The sequence below is a fragment of the Chiloscyllium plagiosum genome, unplaced genomic scaffold, assembly GCF_037043375.1.
Source record: "Chiloscyllium plagiosum isolate Xiang-an unplaced genomic scaffold, Cpla_swu_hap1 HiC_scaffold_4, whole genome shotgun sequence".
NCBI classification, from domain to species: Eukaryota; Metazoa; Chordata; class Chondrichthyes; order Orectolobiformes; family Hemiscylliidae; genus Chiloscyllium; species Chiloscyllium plagiosum.
In genome coordinates this window covers 21467835-21488079 of record NW_028270142.1, presented here as the reverse complement: position 1 = coordinate 21488079, position 20245 = coordinate 21467835, and the positions used below count along the sequence as shown (strand labels likewise).

At 40.8% G+C, this 20245-nt stretch overlaps 1 protein-coding gene across 5 annotated transcripts in view; it reads left to right on the top strand.

Annotated features, from left to right (window-relative positions):
- sybu (syntabulin (syntaxin-interacting)) overlaps positions 1-20245 on the top strand; it is a 104593-nt gene that overhangs the window by 67913 nt on the left and 16435 nt on the right. For 3 of the 5 annotated variants that reach the window (XM_043689013.2, XM_043689011.2, XM_043689016.2), the window contains 3 exons: positions 182-284; positions 3106-3303; positions 15549-15701. In XM_043689013.2, the coding sequence (XP_043544948.2) occupies positions 182-284; positions 3106-3303; positions 15549-15701 (454 nt within the window). The remainder of the gene's footprint in view (positions 1-181; positions 285-3105; positions 3304-15548; positions 15702-20245) is intronic. The other 2 variants (XM_087986037.1, XM_087986038.1) reach the window with 2 other exon arrangements.

The window sequence follows — 20245 nt, the reverse complement described above, 5'->3', positions numbered from 1 at the left end:
TGCCTACATGTGTACATGTAAGTTCTCCCAGGTTATGGCTAATCTATTGCATACAGCTGTGCTGGCTCCTGAGATGTCCCCTGATCCAGGGAAACCAGCTGCATAACATGTGATAATAGAAAACAGTGCACTTTTGGTTAACCGGTGATTCTTTTTAATACAATTTTGTTCTTGTGTGCAGGCAGTGAAGCTGACTTTAGTTCCTCCAGTAGCACAGGCAGCATCTCAGCACCTGAAGGTCTTATGTCCAGTACAGGTGGTAAGCGGAGCTCGGCTTCCCGCAGGTAAGCCCTGTTAACTTTGTAAAAATTACTGAGGTGTTGTCTGGTTAATGCAACACAAGCCTATTGAGGTAAAACGAGAAAATTGAGATCTGCAACAATCAGAAATATCAAATATCCGTTTTCTCAAGGACCTTATTACAATGTCAATTTGACCACCGACTGAATGGATAATTTATTTGGAATTTTACGGAGATGATTGCCTGCAACTTGGTGAAAAATGAAGTCGATGTAGAAGGTGGGGTGACTTGTAATATACCCTCCCTCCCCCCAAAACCTCCATCCTTTTCCCTCACACACATACACAATGTGAACTTTGACTTTGAAAGAATTGAAGGGAGCATTCTCTAAATCCTAGCTGTTTGGAGTTGTACCAGAGTTTTGCTTCATCGTTGTGTGGAGCAGTGCCCAGCTTCTGCTGTTTTCAAATATTATCAGAGCATTCAGGATGCTTGGTATCCAGGGAGTTACAGGTCAAACCTTCTGCCAACGAAAAACTAGCTTAATGCAATCGTGTTCATTAACTAAGTAACTTATAAAATTTTAAAGTTTCAACAATGAACCAGTCCCCGGTTGGTTTTATCAAAATTTGTCTGTGTTGTCATATTTTTAAACTCTCAGACTATTTCCTACATGTAAGGGTTGTGATTCCAGGGGCAGAAATTTCAGGCGAGAGGCTGGAGGTTGGCAGTTCCCCATGGTAAACCAACAACAGAGAGCAAGCCTACCTTGTAGCCATAAAGTGAATGGTATTCCTGCCCCTCGTTGGCATGATGCCCACCCTGTGGAACTGGTGGAGCTCCTACTGACCCGATGGACACGGAGCTCCATACGGGGACTGCAGGCAGGCTCACAAAATAGTTCTGTGGGAACCCTGGGCTAGACTAAGCTTGGGGGCTTTGACTGTGGAGGGTTTGCAATTTTTGGTGTGGTTTGGGGGTTTGATATGAGAGAGTTGGAGGTGGGTTTTGAAGTATATGTGGATCAGTGTATTGTCTTGTCAGGGCTGCCCCCAACAAAGGGCACCTTCCAAAATGAGTACGTGCATCCCTTACCCACCCACCGTTTCAGAAGCTTTAAACCGACTGCTCGGGATTGACATTATACTGTGTGCTGGGTATTATTTGACTCAACCACCAGCCTCCCCGTCCATACTGTGCAACGTGGGTAGGCTAGCCAACTGACCTTTTTCCTTAGTTTGGTTCTGTCTGTAGAATGAGATGACTGGTGGTGGTTTGACCTAAGGGTCACCACACCTCAGGTGATGGATGAAGAGGGCAAGTCTTTTTATGGTCATCTGGGCTGGTGCAGGAATTGAAGCCAACTCTTGGTATCACTGTGCATCACAAATCAGCTGTACAGCCAGCTGAGCTAACCAACCCTTTTTTACCAGCCACAGTTTGTTACGTACTGTACCTCTTTTCAGTCCTTTATAGCTGCAAGACAGGCCTGTTCTGTCTCCAGTAACTACTGCTCCATTAAGATGCACCATCCTTCCACTCCAAAGCCAAAACACATCCATGGGAGTGGGAGCATTTAATATCCAGTCTAAGAATCAAAGAAAATTTATTTTCAAAGTTTTTGTCATGAGTGACTCATCCATAATGCGGATTTAACACCTGGGTGACAAATTGAAAAAGTTCCTCTCTTGCTTTTTAGAAGAAATTTACTAAATTCACAAACTTACCAAACATGTTAAGATGTTCACAAAAATCTCTCACAGTTTTTGTTAATTTTGTAGTTTCCTTTGCCAGTTTGAAAAATAAATAGTCCACTGATGTATTTTACTGTGTGAAATTTCAGCAGAACCAAAATTGTATACGTACATAACTGACATTCTAAATTTTATATATAAAATAATTAATCCACTAATTATAAAAGACTAAGAATTTTGCATTGAAGTTGCCAGTGTATCCTCACTAACTTAAGAAAGGAATAATCTAATGGCTGAAATTAAAATGTTTGGACAAGGCAACATAATAAAATAATATATGGTCATGCCATGGATTGACTATTGTAAACATTAAAAAGCAAGCACATACTTTTCAAATACCTTTTAATTCCTCCACATTCCATGGATGACTAATCAAATATACAAGTGTGCATTGGTCATCAATTGTTACATTGTCTTATGATGAGTGTCCTAAAATGCATAAGTTGCCTGGAAGTAGATGTTATACTGAATATTTACTCAATGACATTATGAACATGTATTCCAGCGACAATGTAAACGTAGGCTATGGGCAACATTTCCCAATCAGTCACTGAAACATTGCTGTCAGGAATGCCTATCATTCGTTAAATTGCAAATGTTAAAAAATACAACCGATTTCTCAATGCCTATAAAGAAAAACGATTAATGGTTTGGATGTTATCCTTGACCAGAATACTACAAAGGGCTGGATTTTAATCAACTCAATAGTCCAATAATAGAATGGAAGCATATTGTATAATCATCTCCTTAACTTTTGTCAACAGAATATGGTCACCTGGTTTTAACCTTCATAAAATAATTGCTCTCTGAGCTACACAAAGGTGTTATTGAACTAACTATGACGCTTAATGAAAGAGTATTATATGGCATTGTATTGTATTCTGCTGTTTGTTTTGTTGTAAAACTTGCCCTTAATAGCTCTTGTCACTTTTCCTTTAATGATTGTTCTGTGTGTATTGATTATAAAGCAATATCAATTTTCTCTTGAGGTCATCGATTTATTTCCAGTGTTGGAAAAGTTGCTGATTGAGATTGCATACTTTGTGTTATGTAGTACGAATGTAATCTATACTTTATTGATGTAAGAATAACTTGTTCTCAAATTGTCAGCCGTGGTGTTCATGGGAGAGGTAATGCATCGAGTGGCCTCAAACAGTCGGGGAGCCCAACTGTAGCACGTGAGAAAGATCCAGTCTCAGCAGTGTATAGAAATACAGCGAACATTCGCGATACCTATGGAGCTTCATCTCGCAGCAGCAGCAGTAACTCTGGTTCATATAAAGGCAGTGACAGCAGTCCAACTATCAGGTATACCAACGAAAGCTGGTAGGGGTTACTTATTATTTTGCTGGTCAGAAGTACTTGGCATCTGTATATCTTATGCACAAATTCTGATTAAGTTTTCAAGTTTGAATATTTGGCTTAGACAAAAGTCTTGACTAATCAATTTACAATTTTAATGCACATATTTCTTCAGTAGTGTACAATCAATAATCTAAAGAATAAAGTGTGATTCTATTAACTGTTTTGATTATTTCATTGCTTATTATGACAAAGAAACTGTGTAAGGAGATATTCCTTTTGTTTGCTGAACGTGGAAATCAAAGTAAAACAGTTTTCAGTGGATTGTTTAACAGAGACCTGGAAGTGTAATTAATCTCTAAAGATAGTAAGGTACATTTGAGAAGACTAGTTGATAAAAAGTATGTAGAATTCTATGGAAAATGGGCACATTTGGATTTGTTAGATATTAAAATGTTAAAAATCTGAATCTTGAACCCAAAAGCCGCCTTCCGGTGTTAAGAGTTGGAATAAAGACTGAGTTCCCACAAGATGTTATAATAATTGAAATATTATGGTGAAACTCCATTCCTTTATGTTTAAGAATTATTTTAAATTTAACCCTAACTGGTCTCTGGAAGTCCAATTACTGAAGGAAGACAAAGGTGGCTTTATCCAGTTAGTAATTCTCTATTCTCTTACTTGCTGGATTCAGTTTACCTCTTCACCTACTGCTTGTGATTTGGAGGACCTACCGTCCAAACAATTCCATTCATTTCTGGTTTCTCATCTCTCTTTGATGCTTTTAATCTCTGTTTAACATATCCAAACCATCGCTTAACTCTTTTAATAAACCTTCCCCCAAGCGATTCTCTGTAGCTTAATTGATAGTAATGTAATTGGCAAAAGTAACAGAAGCATGATGAGGACTGAGTTAATATGATCTGGCACTTATTGATTGAAAAGATTTGTAAGCAGGTTCAGTCATCAGTTTTGAAGAGAATTGGTTTCTGTGAGTATGATGTTAGGACTAATTGGGTAATTCTTCTAAAGAGTTGGCACTGGTTAGGCTAACTGGCCAATGTTGGAGCTAATTTGTTCAATGATTCTGTGTGACATATATAGCTAACCAACAACAACTGTAAATACCCAGGCACAAAACATTTGAGAGGAACATTCTCTGAGCTAATTTTGTAAATATTAGGTTGTAAGTGATTTGCAATGAGTTTGTCCGTAAATGGCAAAATTAATACTTAAGCAACAGAATGATAAAATTCTTGACAATCATGTTTTTCCCTTCACTTTATATACTCTAAAATATAGTGGAAGTCTGACTTGATTGCTTAGGAAAACTACATGCTCAGCAACTACATTGAAGCTGTGTGCTATTGAAGAATGATGACATTGCATATTTTCTCTTATTCCCATGTTGTACAATTGTTTTCTCTTCTCTTAGCTAGGGATTTCTCATAGAGTCATAGAGGTTCACAGCTAGAAATGGGCTCTTCAGCCCAATTTGTCCATGCCGCCCAGTTTTCACAATTAACCTTGTCCCATTGCCTGTGTTTGCTCTATATCTCTCCATACCTATTCCATCCACGTACCAGTCCAAATGTTTCTTAAATGGCAAAATTGTACTCTCCTCCACCACTATCTACAGCCCATTCCTTTCATCTTGTTGCAGCTGTATAAGATGCTGGCAACGTCACATTGAGTGCTGTGAGCAGTTCTGGTCGTCCAACAACAGAAAGGTGTCCTGCCTTGGTTTAACCTGCCAAAATACAACACCTTGCATTTATCTAAATTAAATTCCATCTGCCATTCCTCAGCCCACTGGTCCAGTCAATCAAGATCTCCCTGTATTCCCAGATAACCTCCTTCACTGTCCACCATACTACCTTCCTGGTGTCACCTGCAAGCTTATAAATCAACGTGAGTTCTTCTATTTGCAATCCTGTAGAGTGGAATTTTTATTACTTCACATGTTTTACTGGGATTTCTAGTCTGAGACCAACCATGAATACGACAAATACCCGTTTCTTCCTATTGGTCCACAAATCTGAATAAAGTCAGAAAATAAATATGGGGCGCACGGTGGCTCAGTTGTTAGCACTGCTGCCTCACAGCGCCAGGGCCCTGGATTCAATTCCCGCCTTGGGCAACTGACTGTGTGGAGTTTGCACGTTCTCCCTGTGTCTGCGTGGGTTTCCTCCGGGTGCTCCGGTTTCCTCCCACAGTCCAAAGATGTGCAGGTCAGGTGATTGGCCATGCTATGTAGCCCATAGTGTTAGGTGCATTAGTCAGAGGGAAATGAGTCTGGGTGGGTTACTCTTCGGAGGGTCGGTGTAGACTTGTTGGGCCGAAGGGACTGTTTCCATGCTGTAGGGGAATCTAATCTAAACTACATGTTGCTGAGTTAATGAGCCTAAATATAAACTCAAAAGTGTCATTGGAAATTTCTGAGATGCAGCTTGTACGGTCAAAACTATCAGAATGAGATACTACCCTTTTGACCTTTACTTATTGCTTAGGAGTTTTATCATGAAAGTTTCCCATAGTTCCAAATCATTTTATAACAGAACCATGTGTTTACCTGGATTATAACAATTAGCATGCTCATTTTCTGAAATCGTCACTGTTCTGCAAACACTCCTTTGAGTACACAAGCTGAGAATCATTAACAATCCGAGAAATGCTGATTGGAAACCACACCAAAACCAGGGGGTGAATTTCCATCTGCATTCTTCCAATTTTCCACTGCAACGTTGGCAGAAGAGCAACAGAATTCTCAGAAATGTAAAAACTGTTCATGCCAAGAAAGTAAGTTTCCGTGGCACTTGCACTGCAGTCACTATGTATGAGCAGGGAAATTCCCATACAAAATGATGCCCTACTGTTTCGACAAGTGTCATTCTGAGCTAAACCAGATCACAGGCAGGCAGATGAATCAAGGAGAGGACCAATCACAGAAGGACTGGCGATAGTGGCCTTGAGAAGCATTCCTTTTGCCTGCATCTATAAGACAAAAATGAATTGGCTTAATGGTGTAGGCTCTCAGGTTAGAAGGTGAAGATGTAGAAAATCATCTATTGAAATACTTAACTGCACTGTCATGATAACATTTTATGTGTGCATATAATTTACCCAAAGGCAATCAAATTCACTCTACTGTATTGTTTGTGCAGCATAAAGTTTATCCTTGTCATCAGAAAATTTAGTTGTCATTCCTTCAATCCCTTCGTCAAAATCATTTATATAAATTGTAAAGAGTTGAGGCTCCATCACTGACCCCTGTGATGTCCTGCCAGGCTGAAAAAGATCTGCCTGTTCTTACACTCTGTTTCCTATTAGCAAGCCAATCTTGTATCCATGCCAATACACCATGATCTTTTATTTTCCACAATGTTTTTTGATGTGGCATACTATCAAATGTCTTGTCAAAACCTAGAGCCTCAAAGGTTTAGTGCAGACCATTCCCCACTTTTGCCAGTTTTGAGACAAGTGCCCTGTGAACCAGAACCCACTTCTCCCACAACAGTCTTTGAGCCACATATTCATTTCATGAACCTAACATGCGCTCTGCCACTTAATAATCTAGAGGTTATTCCTTTTGAGATTCTGCTCTTCAGTTTGATGCAGAGTTTCTCTTATTGTCTAAGCGCATCTTCTGCCTAAGTCATTTGGAAGATGTGGAGGTGCCGGTTTTGGACTGGGGTGGACAGTGTTTAAAAATCTCACAAGACCAGGTTATAGTCCAACAGGTTTATTTGGAAGCACTAGCTTTCGGAGTGCTGCTGTTTCTTCAGATGGTTGTGGAGAATACGACCATAAGAGACAGAACTTCTAGCAAAAGATTACAGTATCATGCAACTGAAATGATAACATTAGGAAGATGGATCATGGCAATTGAATGCTCTCCTTCCCATTCCAAGTTCCTGTCCAGAAATGAGCAGATGGCCCTAAGCTTGACACTGGGCAGGCAACAGTGCCATCTGAACTGCCTCTCTTTGCTGCAGAGAACAGTGCCCCCTATAACTACTAATCCCTTTTTTTTTGTTGGCTCCTCCTGTATGACTGTGCCATGGTCAGACATCTCATTGCAGCCTGCACTCTCAACCAAATCAGAGAGCTTGAAACCTGTTGGACAGTTGCAAAGGCTGAGGGTCCTGAACTTATTTTTCTCTGGATCCCATTCTCTGCCTCACTCACAATCTCAGCTTCCTTTCCCTGACCGGTGTGGTTTAATATTAAAGTATAGTTACAGCAGCACAGTGAATTTAGAGAGCTGTATTTAGAGAAAAGTAGAAATAGCAAGGAAAGGTCTAAATTAGTGCTATGCAAGCCTGCATTTTGCAATAAGTCCACTTCTTAAACTGTGGTTATCATCAAAATTAATAGGAAAGTATTGAGGCCATTTTTCTATGGTCCCTGTGCCAGCTCTTTGGGAAAAATCTCCAGTTAGCCCCACCTCCTCCTCTTTCCAAGTAGCTTCGAATTGGGGTTAAATGTCAAAATTATTACAATTTAAAAATATGTACTAAAAAATTCAGTGTCAATGTGTTTTTTCATTACATAGTCAAATCAATTATTGCTGAGACACCAAATGTGCACCTGTAAAATTGAATAAATAATTTTACCTAAGACCTTCAATAGATTGCAGTTTAACTTTACATCATATCTAGAGGAAAAAAAAAGATAAAACAATATGAATAATGTAAGGAAAGAATGAGTTCTATTGTAGATGAGACGCCGATCCTCACCTCCTGGAATTAGTGTTCGAATCTATCCTGAACTAAGAAGACGGTATTTAATTTGTTTGATAAAAGAGGCTGTGAACTGAGTTTACAGATTTTCAATACAGTTTTCAATTGGTAAAGGGCTAGAACACAAACCTGCCCTTAATTGACATTATTTGATCTTCTCAGTTAGACTTAAGGTGGGGAGTTCAAGAAAAAACATAATTGCGGAAATGATTTTCTCAAGATGATACAGTATATTGTTAATTGTGCAACTATGCCATTGGACATAGTGGTGCTGTGGTAGTGTACCTACCTCTGGGCCGGAAGACCTGTGTTTAAATCCAATCTGCCGGAGATGTGTAACAGATGTCTGATTGAGGTTCATAAACAATATCTATAACTGTGCTGTGCCATGGATAACTTGGTAAACCTAACTAGATATCCCATTTATTCATTGTTCTGGTCCCAGTGCTAATATTTATCACATGTATACCCAGAAAATAGGTTATGCATTTTCAAGCATGTGTAAACTCTTAGCTCTGATAAAAAAAAAAATATATATATCTATTAATGAATTACAAGAATCAGGTAATGGTGTTTGATTGAAGGTTTAAAGGAGCAAGGATATTTAATTAACTGAAATAAGTAAAAATTATGAACACACTTACAGTTATGGGGAAAAAATAAAAATTAGAACTGTTGCAGTAAAAACTAAACACTAAAACATTTATGAATTATTATTGTAGTTTGTGGTGTAGAATTTTGCCGATGTGCAAGTCTGATTTGACACTCTGGATTCAAAATTGTATTACAAGCTACAAATTATTCATAACTAATGGCTTCAGGCATATTTTTGTCGGTGAACAAATTATGGGCCGTGCTATGAAAACCACCGAATTCATGTGTGGAAGGAGTAGTTTAATTGATTTATTATGAATCTTTTTGGGCAAACCTTGGTGTTTGTTACCAATTACTGCTTTCACTACAGCTGACTTTAATTACTTCAATAAACAAAAGGAACCATGTTCCCTTCCCTACACACTTGACAAAATGTCAGCCAAATCCTGACTCCATTCAGTTGAACTGGCAATGGCTTGCCTTTCCTCTGATGTCTGTTTTCAATCCTGTGCTTGCCCCACAGTGTTATATATGTAGAACAAAGTGCTGAAATCACATGGTTTACTGTGAACAATTCCATGGCAACTACCTGTTGATTTTTGTTTTTCGGATTGTCCTAGATTTAATTTTCATTGCAGCAGCTGCACAACAGATGTCTGTGCTTTACTTCTAATTTATTCTGAGTCTATTTTCTCTCCATTACTGTTATTGATCTTTTCTTTCAGCTGAGAAGGCAGAAGACATTGTAATATGACAAGAAAGCAATAATACCAATAATTTTAACATTTCTTATGCTTCTGAAGGACTTGTGTGGATTTGTACCAAAAAATGGATTGTGCTAAATTGCTGACACCAGAAGAGAGTCTTATTTTGTCACTCGTTTTGTGCTGCACAATTCTTAGAAGTACATATTTGCAATTCAGTCATATTCAGATATTAAAATAGTTGAAGTATGTGATGCATGCTTGTGTCTAATAATGTACTCTTTCTCATTTTGTGGGGTGATAATTGCAGTATTGAAAGAACACGATGCATCAAGAGAATGCCAGGGAGTAGACCCAAGAATGGCTTTATACATGGGCAAGATTTTGATTACTATACAGTTAGGAACTTACAGATTTCATTACTTCTCTGTTATAGTCCAATAGAAGGCCAGAGAAAACCTCTCCTTATGTTCTGAAGGTTTCTGTTAAAAGATGCTGAGAATGTTATTTGTATAAACTTTACTTGAAGTAGTGTACTATATTGGTGAATAATGGCTCTGTTCTATCTGACTTTCATCTTGGGGGAAAAAAAATCCCGAAAAGACTGCTTTTGAAGTAATCACAGTAGCTGCACTCAGACACGCAAATAACACATTCTGGAGTGTGTCTCTTCCTCTTTCCTATTTTTAAACATTGTGTCAAACACAACCAGCTACTCTTAACCCAAAAAACTGAAAACCTCTACATGCTGCAGTAAGGTCAGCAGCAGATATGAAACCATTGGTACACAGTTATTACTGAATCATGCAGTTTGCAACAGTGCAGATTGTCATCTGAGGCAAGCAGAGTTGATAAACTGCTATCTTACAGAACTCCACTGTGTATTCCTTTTGTAGATAAGTTTCCTTATTGTGATTTGGTGTAAATCTGAATTATAATTTCTTTCTATTCCTACTATTAAGAATGAATTCAAATTTTTCAAATTCAGTTTTAAGAAAAATTGAGCAATGAAAGAATGGCTGCTCATTCCCCAACACTTTATTTTTTATTCTCATATCACCCAGTTGTACTGACCAGCTGTCCACTGTTTACAATTGTTATGAAGAGAGCAAAGAGAGAGTTTAGAATGAATTTCCTTCTGTGGAATATTATGTAGTATAGAATGTTTTGCCTTAGGTAGACGTTAAGGCATATTTCAAGGATGGATGGATAATGAATTACCATGAGACTGTTGCTAACTGTTGTTCAAGACACATCTGGTTCACAAGTGTCTTTTAGGGAAGAAAAGATGCCATTCTTATGAGGTCTAGACTACATGTGATTCCAGACCCACAGTAATATGGTTCACTCAGTTGCCCTTTGGGTTGGGCAATAAATGCTGAAACTTAATCAGAAATTGCTGGAAAGACTGAGCAGGTCAGGCAGCATCTGTGCAGAGAAAGCAGAGTTGATGTTTCAAGTCCAGTGACCCTTCTTCAGAACTCAGAATAGTAAAGTGGGTGGCATAGTGGCTCAGTGGTTAGCACTGCTGCCTCACAGCACTAGGGTCCCAGGTTTGGTTCCAGCCTCGAGCAACTGTCTGTACAGAGTTTGCGCATTCTCCCTGTGTCTGCGTGGGTTTCCTCTCGCAGTCCAAAGAAGTGCAGGGCAGGTGAAAATTGGCCATGCTAAATTGCCCATAGTACTGGGTGTATTAGTCAGAGGGAAATGGATCTGGGAGGGTTACTCTTTGGAGAGTCGGTGTGGACTGGTTGGGCCGAAGGGTCTGTTTCACACTGTAGGGAATCTAATCATCTAATCTAAATGCTGACCTAGCCAATAACATCCATATCCCATGAATAAAGAAAGAAAAAGAATCAAAGATAATGTAAAGGCTGCAGCAAAGTGAATTAAATTTGCACTTACAAAGTGTTAGCATTACATGATGGCTGAATAGTCACATCTGGAGCTATAAAATGTTTGCAAACTTGTGACTGTTATGGTATTCTTGAAATTTAAAAAAATAGCCCCAATAACGTTTTAGTGACTACTAGGAAATTGTGTCCCAGAATTCATTCAATAGAAACAACCTTCCTCCATTAATATATGAATCATTCTTTGTGACAGCACTACTTTATTTTTTAATGAAAGTGAAATCATTTGAGACTTTAAAAACCGTTAATGCGGAGAATGTTTGCTGTAAGGGCTTGTGCTCAGTCTTGTGGATGTTTAGGTTGAGATAAGTTTCACAAAGCCTACCTTTTCCTGTCCCATCTTTGACAAGTCCTTGAGTTCTCCTGGGCCACGATGATGTACTGAGCAAAACTGTGTGCATTGCTGAAAAGCAAAAATGGCTCACATTGATAGAGAGCCTTGAGCATAGGAAGAGATCATAAGGTGCTTCACAGGAGCATAATAAGAAAAAAAAAATGACACCAAGCTGTAAGAGAAGGTATTCACGCAGTTTAGCCAACTATATATAGCTAGTCGAACAGCTATGTATTATAAAGGATCTTGAATGAGTGTGAAAGGTTGCAAGATAGAGAGCTTTTAAGGAGGGAATTTCTAAGCTTGTAACCTGGACAGCTAAAGTAATGATTGTCAGTAGTGGGATAGAGAGGGCGTGCTAAAGATCAGAATTGGATAAATGCAAAGTTCTTCAAGGAATGGGCTATCATAAATTTTGAACATGAAAATTTTAAAGTTGATTCCTTGTAGGCAGTATTTCAATGTGTAAGTAAGAATAAAATGCAGTTGTTACAGCGAATGTGGCACAAGAATTCTAGAGTAAATGTTATTGTGCTCATGTGGTAGGAACTTTACACAAAAGCATGGGGTTTACCTGAAGACGGCCAAGCCCAATGGGCTGCATTTCACCACACCAAAGCATGTGGGTTGGAATCAGATTGGGTTAAAATTTTTAAAATCTCAAAAGCAATTGTATCATTCCTTCAACCTGCACACTCCCAGGTTTAATTAGACCGTCCATGAGACAGGCTGGTAATTTAAATATGTCGAGAGTGTGGTGCTGGAAAAACACAGCAGGTCAGGCAGCAACTGAGGAGCAGGAGAATCGACATTTCGGGCAAAAGCTCTTTGTCAGGAATGAGGCTGCGAGCCAAGGGGTGATGAGGTAAATGAAAGGGGGGTTGGGCTAGGGGGAGGTAACTGAGAGTGCGATAGGTGGATGGAGGTTGGGATGAAGGTGATAGGTCGGAGAGGAGGGTGGAGCACATAGATGGGAAGGAAGATGGGCAGGTCATGAGGGCGGTGCCAGGTTGGAAGTTGGAATTGTGATAAGGTGGGAGGGAGGGGAAATGAGGAAACTGGTAAAATCCACATTGATGCCATGGGGTTGGAGGGTCCCGAGGTGCAAGATAAAACGCTCTTCCTCCAGTTGTCGGGTGGTGAAGGAGTGGCGATGGAAGAGGTCCAAGGCCTGCGTGTTCTTGGTGGAGTGAGAGGGTAAATTGATGATATCGGCCACGGGGCGGTGGGGTTGGTTTTTGCGGGTGTCCCGGAGGTATTCCCTGAAGCGCTCTGCAAGGAGGCATCTTGTCTCCTCAATGCAGAGGAGACCGCATCAGGAGCAAAGGATGCAGTAGATGACGTGTGGAAGTGCAGGTAAAGCTCTGATGGATGTGGAAGGCCTTAGACAGAGGTGGGGGCGGGGGGGTGGGGAGGGAGTGGGAGGTGTGGGTGCAGGATTTGCGATTCCTGCAGTGGCAGGAGAAGGGTGGGTTGGTGGTGGGCCTGGACTTGACAAGGAGTGAATGGTCTTTACGGAAAGAGATAGGGATAGGGATGGGGAGGGACATATATCTCTGGTGGTGGGGTCCTTTTTGTAGGTGGCGAAAATTGTGGAGGCTGATGCGATGTATGTGGACGTTGGTGGGGATAAAGGTGAAGCCCAGGAGGGATGGGATTCGAGGGCGCATGTGCGGGATGTGGATGAGATGCATGGAGGGCATCATCAACCACATGGGAGGGGAAATTACGGTCTTTAAACAAGGCGGCCTGGACTACACCACCTCCCATCCTGCTCCTGTAAAAACATTATCCCATATTCCCAATTCCTCCGAATCTGCTGCATCTGCTCTCAGGAGGACCAGTTCCACCACAGAACACACTAGATGACCTCCTTTAAAGACGGCAATTTCACTCCCACGGGGTTGATGATGCCTCCAGTGCATCTCATCCACTTTCCGCATCTCCATCCTCGAACCCCACCCCTCCAACCGCAACATGGACAGAACGCCCCCCCACCCTCCCCTCCCGGTCCTCACCTTCCACCCCACCAACCTCCGTATACATCGCATCATCTTCCACCAGTTCTGCCAACGGACCCCACTAGCAGAGATATATTTCTCTCCCTACCCCATCCACTTTCCGTAGAGACTATTCCCTCCTCGACACCCCTCTCACCAACCCACCCTCCTCTCTCGGCACTTTCCCCTGCCACCACAGGAATTGCAAACCTGTGTGAACCCCCCCCCCCCCCCCCCACCACTCGCAACCTGACCTCCGACTAAGGCCCCAAAGGAGCCTTCCACATCCATCAGAGCTTTATCTGCACTTCCACACGTCATTTACTGTATCCATTGCTCACGATGTGGTCTCCTCTACATTGGGAGACAGGATGTCTACTTGCAGAGTGCTTCAGAGAATATCTCCGGGACACCCGCACCAACCAACCCCACCACCCCGTGGCCAAACACTTCAACTCTCCCTCCTACTCCGCCAAGCACATGCAGGTCCTGGGCTGTCACCATCACCACTCCCTAACCACCTGGCGCCTGGAGGAAAGCACCTCATTTTCTGCCTCATGACCCTCCAATCACACTGCATCAGTGTGAATTTCACCAGTTTCCTCATTTCCCCTCTTTTCCCCCGCCCCCAATCATATCCTGTTCCAACCTTCCAACTTGGCACTGCCCTCATGACCTGTCCATCTTCCTTCCCACCTATTCACTCCACCCTCCTCTCTGACCTATCACCATTACCCCCACCTCCATCCACCTATTGCACTCACAGTTACCTTCACACATACCTCTTCCCCACCCCCACCCCGCACCTCCCAATTTATTCCTGATGAATTCTCCTGCTCCTTGGATGTAGCCTGACCTCCTGTGCTTTTCCAGCACCACACTCTCAACGTTAAATCTCTAGCATTAGCAGTCCTCACTTTTGTCTGGTAATTTAAATATCACACCAAGACTGACAAGCTCTGTCTTAACCTGCTCCGTGGGTTAAATTCTGACCAGTTCAGTTTCTCAGGCCAGGGAAAGCGATCTGAAGTCATTAGATGCCTTTATGTTACAGCTTGTGATTGGAAGATAGGATCATGTTACCCCATTTGGCCCGGATGCAAAGGCCTTCTGGTCTGGAATCAGACCCTGAAATGTCCCTTCTTCCATCCTTTGCTTCGAGGCTTTGGATCGGATCAACGTGGCCCTGTGACTTGTCGCATATTTCTCATTCAAAATTTATCCCGTCCTTAAAATGTAATCTTTCCCCATTCATACTGGAGCCAGAGAACAGTCAGCATGGGATCCAGATGAGCAATTAGCTTATGTAGATCTATCATTGAAGTATCAGGTGAGCTCAATCTTTTTATGTTGCTTAAATAGAATAGATCAGTTTTGCTAACTATGTAGTTACAATAGAAACCTGTGGCTTGTGAACAGAACTGTCTTTCATCATTCTGCACGTGTAACCCAACATAGCCACTTTTTCTCTCTTTCCTCTTTTCGCTGGCTTTTCAGAGAGAATTACTAAAAATAAATAACATAAGTAGATTCAATTTCTGGGTGAATAAAACAGTGGAAAGGATGGCTTGCCTGTCGTACTTATATCTTTGAAGACTGCTCACAACATTCGGTTCAGACAAGAAACTGAACTCAACCATTTGAGCAAGATGAATGAACATATGTAGTCCAAATGACAGGATTGGGGAACTATTCTGAGTTACTGGTTTCTCTTAACTCAGATGTCTTACAGTAAGCTTCACATTTTACCTGTAGAATCTGGGAACCGCTTAAAGTATTCAACTCTTTTTATAGGAAAAGATAGAAAATAAGGTATATATTGAATTCTTCACAATCATTATTGTTTTTATCTAGTTCATTAAAAGTGAGATTTCCTTTTTTGAATCCTTCAATTGTTTTGTTCACCTGGGCTTCAATAACTCACTCTCTTCTTTCCTTTTACTGTCATTATCTGCATTTTCCAGGCGCTCTGGTAAATACACTTCTTGCAGTGATAATCATGGCATTACGCCCCCAAACCCGGAGCAGTACTTGACTCCACTGCAACAAAAGGAGGTTACCATTAGACATCTGAGGACAAAACTAAAGGATTCTGAAAGCAGCCTTCAAGAGAGGTGGTAATTATTTTAATTCTAACAACTAATAAGTTGTTTACATTCAACTTAGATTTTGGTGTCAAACTTGCCTAACCTTTCATGAATGAAAACCTGTGGTGAGCAGATAAGGCATCAAGTCTGAGAGATGTTGGGAAACATGGCAGTGGATCCCATTGAATTCATTTCATCATCATTCTTTAGTTATCAAATTTGCATATTATAGTCAATGGTGAGAAAACTGAAAATAAATTCAAAATTACAGATTGATCTTGATTTTAAAAAGGTACATAAGGTGGATATCAGAGTTGGCAAAGATACCCACACTAAACAGGTGGTGTGCAGCTATTTAAAGTGTTCACCGTGAAAACTAAAAATTACTGCATCAGATTGACTTGAGAGTTTGGGGTCACTTTTTTTTTGTATCATTGCTACCTTGTGCTTTATCTGTTTTTAGATGAATATACTCATCATTATCCCCTTCTCTAAACCTATCTCATTCAACCTTTGGGCCAGGTAATATGAGCACAAACTTGAATATGTGGAATAATTTATTTCTGTAAGTGTGCCATTGCAGGTCTGGAGGTACAAAGAGATATGAGAACAACAGGCATTTGTATTTTTTTAAGACCCCTTTCTACTCTCCATTCCCCGTCTCCCAATTGTAGGAATTATTTATCTTAACCTTGTGTTCTAGTGTCAGTGGTATGTGCTGGGTCTTAAGTTTGTATAGAAATAAATGTATTTTCTTGAATAATTCATGTGACATACCTATTAGGTCGGTATCCACAAGCACTCACTCACTCACTCATTCACTCACTTAGGACACCTTCACTTCTATTACACTTTTTCCACCAATTATTCCTGCTATCAATTGAATTGATTCATGGCCAAGTATATGTCAGAGTAGACAAGCAGGAGGCTGGAAGAACACAGCAAGCCAGACAGTATCAGGAGGTGGAGAAGCCAACATCTTGGGTATAACCCTTCCTCCTTCAATTGCTGCCTGGCTTGCTGTGTTCTTCCAGCCTCCTGCTTGTCTACTTTGGATTCTAGTGTCTGCGTTTTGTTTTGTCTGTAACTTAATATATTGTCAGAAATATGAGGCAACCTTTGTGAAAGGAGGAGTGATACTGAACATTGAGTGTGTTCTTGGGATAGGGATTAAGGATTTACTTAATTCTTGCAGCAGTGAGTCTGGGAATACATCAGGCAAGAGAAGGCTCACAATGCCGATTCTTCACCTCGGAGGTAGAATTGTAAAATACTGCAGTCACAACTTGAGAATAGAAATCAGTGGCTGCAGAATTGTAAGAAAATGTCAAATTTATTGCCCATTTTCTTACAGTCTACCAAAATAAGGAGTGTTAATAGTTACTGCACACATTCACTGGCATTGGTATTTGCTCCAACAAACACACTGAAGGTTATTATCTAGATTCATCTTTGGCAATTAACATTTCTTTTCCTGTCTTCCTTCCTTCTATCTGGTCTTTGAATCTTAAGTAGGTCAGTATTCTCACTTTCATCACTCCCTCTAGGTCTATATTTTTAGTTACTAATTACACCTGCTTCCTCCTATCACCAACTTTAGTCTAAGTTCCAGCAGCTTGAATCCTCTCTCTGATTCTTTGCCTTTCCTCTCTTTCATCTCTCTTTCTGAAGGCACTCTTCTACATGTACTTTTTCCTTTATCTGAGGTCCCCATGTCAAGTATTTCTGAAGCTAAGTTCCCACTGTATACTCTGTCTCTGAATCCAAGATCCTACTTTCTGCAATTTCTTTTTTGTAAATCAAAGTCTGGTTGCTCCCCTCTTCTGCTCCTGTGTTCTAACTCCTACTCCTGCTTTCCTTCCCAGTCTAAATTTGAACTCCCACTGGTTTCTCCCTGTCTCTTAGTACTTCTCGCTTCCTGTGTCTCTTTCTACCAAGCCCCTGCTGTTTCTTGAACCCGAAAACCAAATGCCTGCGCTTCCACTACTTTACCCTCTTGTAAAGTAATTTGCTGCTTCCTCTGTCCGCATCTGCTTCCTATTGGTCTGCTGTCGAAGTTCCAACACTTGCTGCTACCTGTCATAACTCACAGTTGTCTGTCCTCTCTTTGCCTTCTGCTTGAGTGCTTCTTGATTTTGACCCCAGTGAGTCTGATTCTTAACTTAGCAAAATGTTATCGTAGATTAAATTATTTATTTTTGAAAACGGTAGTAGAATACATTTATCATGAATTTACAAGACTTCCCTCGACTTGAATGTTTTGCTTACTCAAAGTAATTCTAACTGCAATGTCTTACGAATTCTCCTCAAGGAGGTCATGGCTTTGCGGTCATATCACTGAGCTAGTAATCCAAGCTAATGTTGCAGTACACAGATTTGAATCAAAATCAAACATTTGAATTAAATGAGATCTGAAATTAAAAGCTAACTTAATAGCAACCATGTAACTACCTTGGATTGTCATTAAAACCTATCGGGCCTGTTGCTGTCCTTGAGGGAAGGAAATCTACTGTCCTTACGTGGTCTGGCCTAAGTGTGACTCCAGCCCCACAACAATGTGGTTGACTCTAAGCTGCCCTCTGAAATGACCGAGCAAGCCAGTGTTGGATTAAACTGTTCGAGCCTAAAGGAAGACGATTGGTTGGGAGTGATGTGCTTGTGCCAACATTGGGAGTCCTTTCCTCCACACAAAATGAGTAGCACCCTGGTATTGTCAGTAATGTTTCATTCTATGTGACCCAAACACCACCACCACCTTCCCTGGATAAGATGACTTGTATCAAACCATCGGAGGTGGGAGTGCAGTTGTATACAGAGGAGAAGCCGTTGCACTGAGGGAATTCAACATTGACTTCAGACACTCCCATGGCAGCATATTACATACTGCTTCAGAAACCCATCCTGGACGTACTCTCGAAATCCATCTCCACAGTATCATTGCTGATTAGATTTACCTAGACAATATACAAATTCAAGTGCATAAATCAATACAGAATCAATGACTTGACATGAAGTGCAACTTTGTATGCACTATTCTCACTACAAAAGTTTGGGCTTGAAATCCAGCTTGGAAGCCAGCTAAATCATCATGGGCAAGACTTTTAAAAAGTTAGCCTTACTGTCATCTGACAACTAAATCTAGGCCATAATTTCCAAATAGTCATACAAAATTGAGATTGTTTCCTTGGTGATGGTCAACAAAACAACATAATTAGTTAAAAAGAACTTTGGGAAAGTTCGGACAAATTATCAGCGCTTCACATTTTTAATCAAGCAGAAGGATGATCTTTACAATGAACAGAAAACAAACTGAAAGTTCTGGCTTTAAGAGAAAACAAGATACAGATAAGGAAGAGTCAGGATGTGCAGGTGGTGAAAGAGAAGTGGAAGAAGAATAAATATTTAAAAAGTTACTTTCAGCAGATTTATAGAAATTCCTCCTTGAGGTGAAAGTGATGCTAGCTAGGTCAATATTACTTACTCCCATTTGCCCTGGAGAAGGTTGTGGTGAGTTTCCTATTGAACATCACATGGAGGAAGCAGAGGTTGGCAATGGCACACTATGCCCTCTTGGTGGGAGAGATCAATGTCTATCACCTAGAGTGCCTCAGTAGCAACATTTTGACTGAACTGCCCTAATCCGAAGGGACATAGCTGTTGGCCTTGTTCTCTGGTAAGTAGTGAGGGAAGTAGCAAGAGGGAAAAATCCACCTGACCTAATCCTTATCCATCTACCTATCATAGATGTCTGTCCATGACAGAATCAGTAGAAGTGGCCACCATACTGTTCTTGTGAAGGCAAAATCGCATCCTCACGTTGAAGATACTGTCCAACATGTTGTGTGGCACTACCAGTGTGCTAAATGAGTTAAACTTCAACCGTGAAGCATTGTGTGCCATCTGCGTTGTTGCATTCTGTAACCTCACAACCCAGCTTATTTCCCACTCTCCCATAATGATCAAGTAGGGAGCTCAGAGGTTCAATGAAGAATGCAAGAGCAGCACCAGGCATGCCTAAAAATTAGGTGTCAACCTGGTGAAGCTATGCCAAACGTCTACCTCTGTGCCAAACCGTGGGAGGAACATGTAGTAGGTAGGTCTAAGTGATCCCATGACCAATAGAACATGTCCCTGTCTATAGTCCTAACACATCCTGTCATGAATGGAAATGGACAATTAACAAGATGTGAAGATTCTATAGATGTCCCCATTCTCAAGAATAGGGGAACCCAAGTGCAAAGGACAAGGATGAAGCATTGGCATCCAAGTGCCAGGTGGATAATCCATCTTTGTCCCACTTGAGATCCCCAGGGTCAGAGATGCCAGTCTTCAACCAATTCTCTCTAATCCACATGATGTTAAGAGAGGCCTGAGGGCACTGGTTAATACAAAAATGATGGACCCTGACAACATTCCAGCCATTTCACGAAGACGTGTGCTCCAGAATTAGCCATGATCCTAACCAACAGTAGATACATGGGAACCCCACAAACTGCAATCCTCCTCCAAGTCACGCAAGATAACTTAGAACTCTGTTGCTATTCCTTTTTAGTCATTGAATCAAATATATTGGA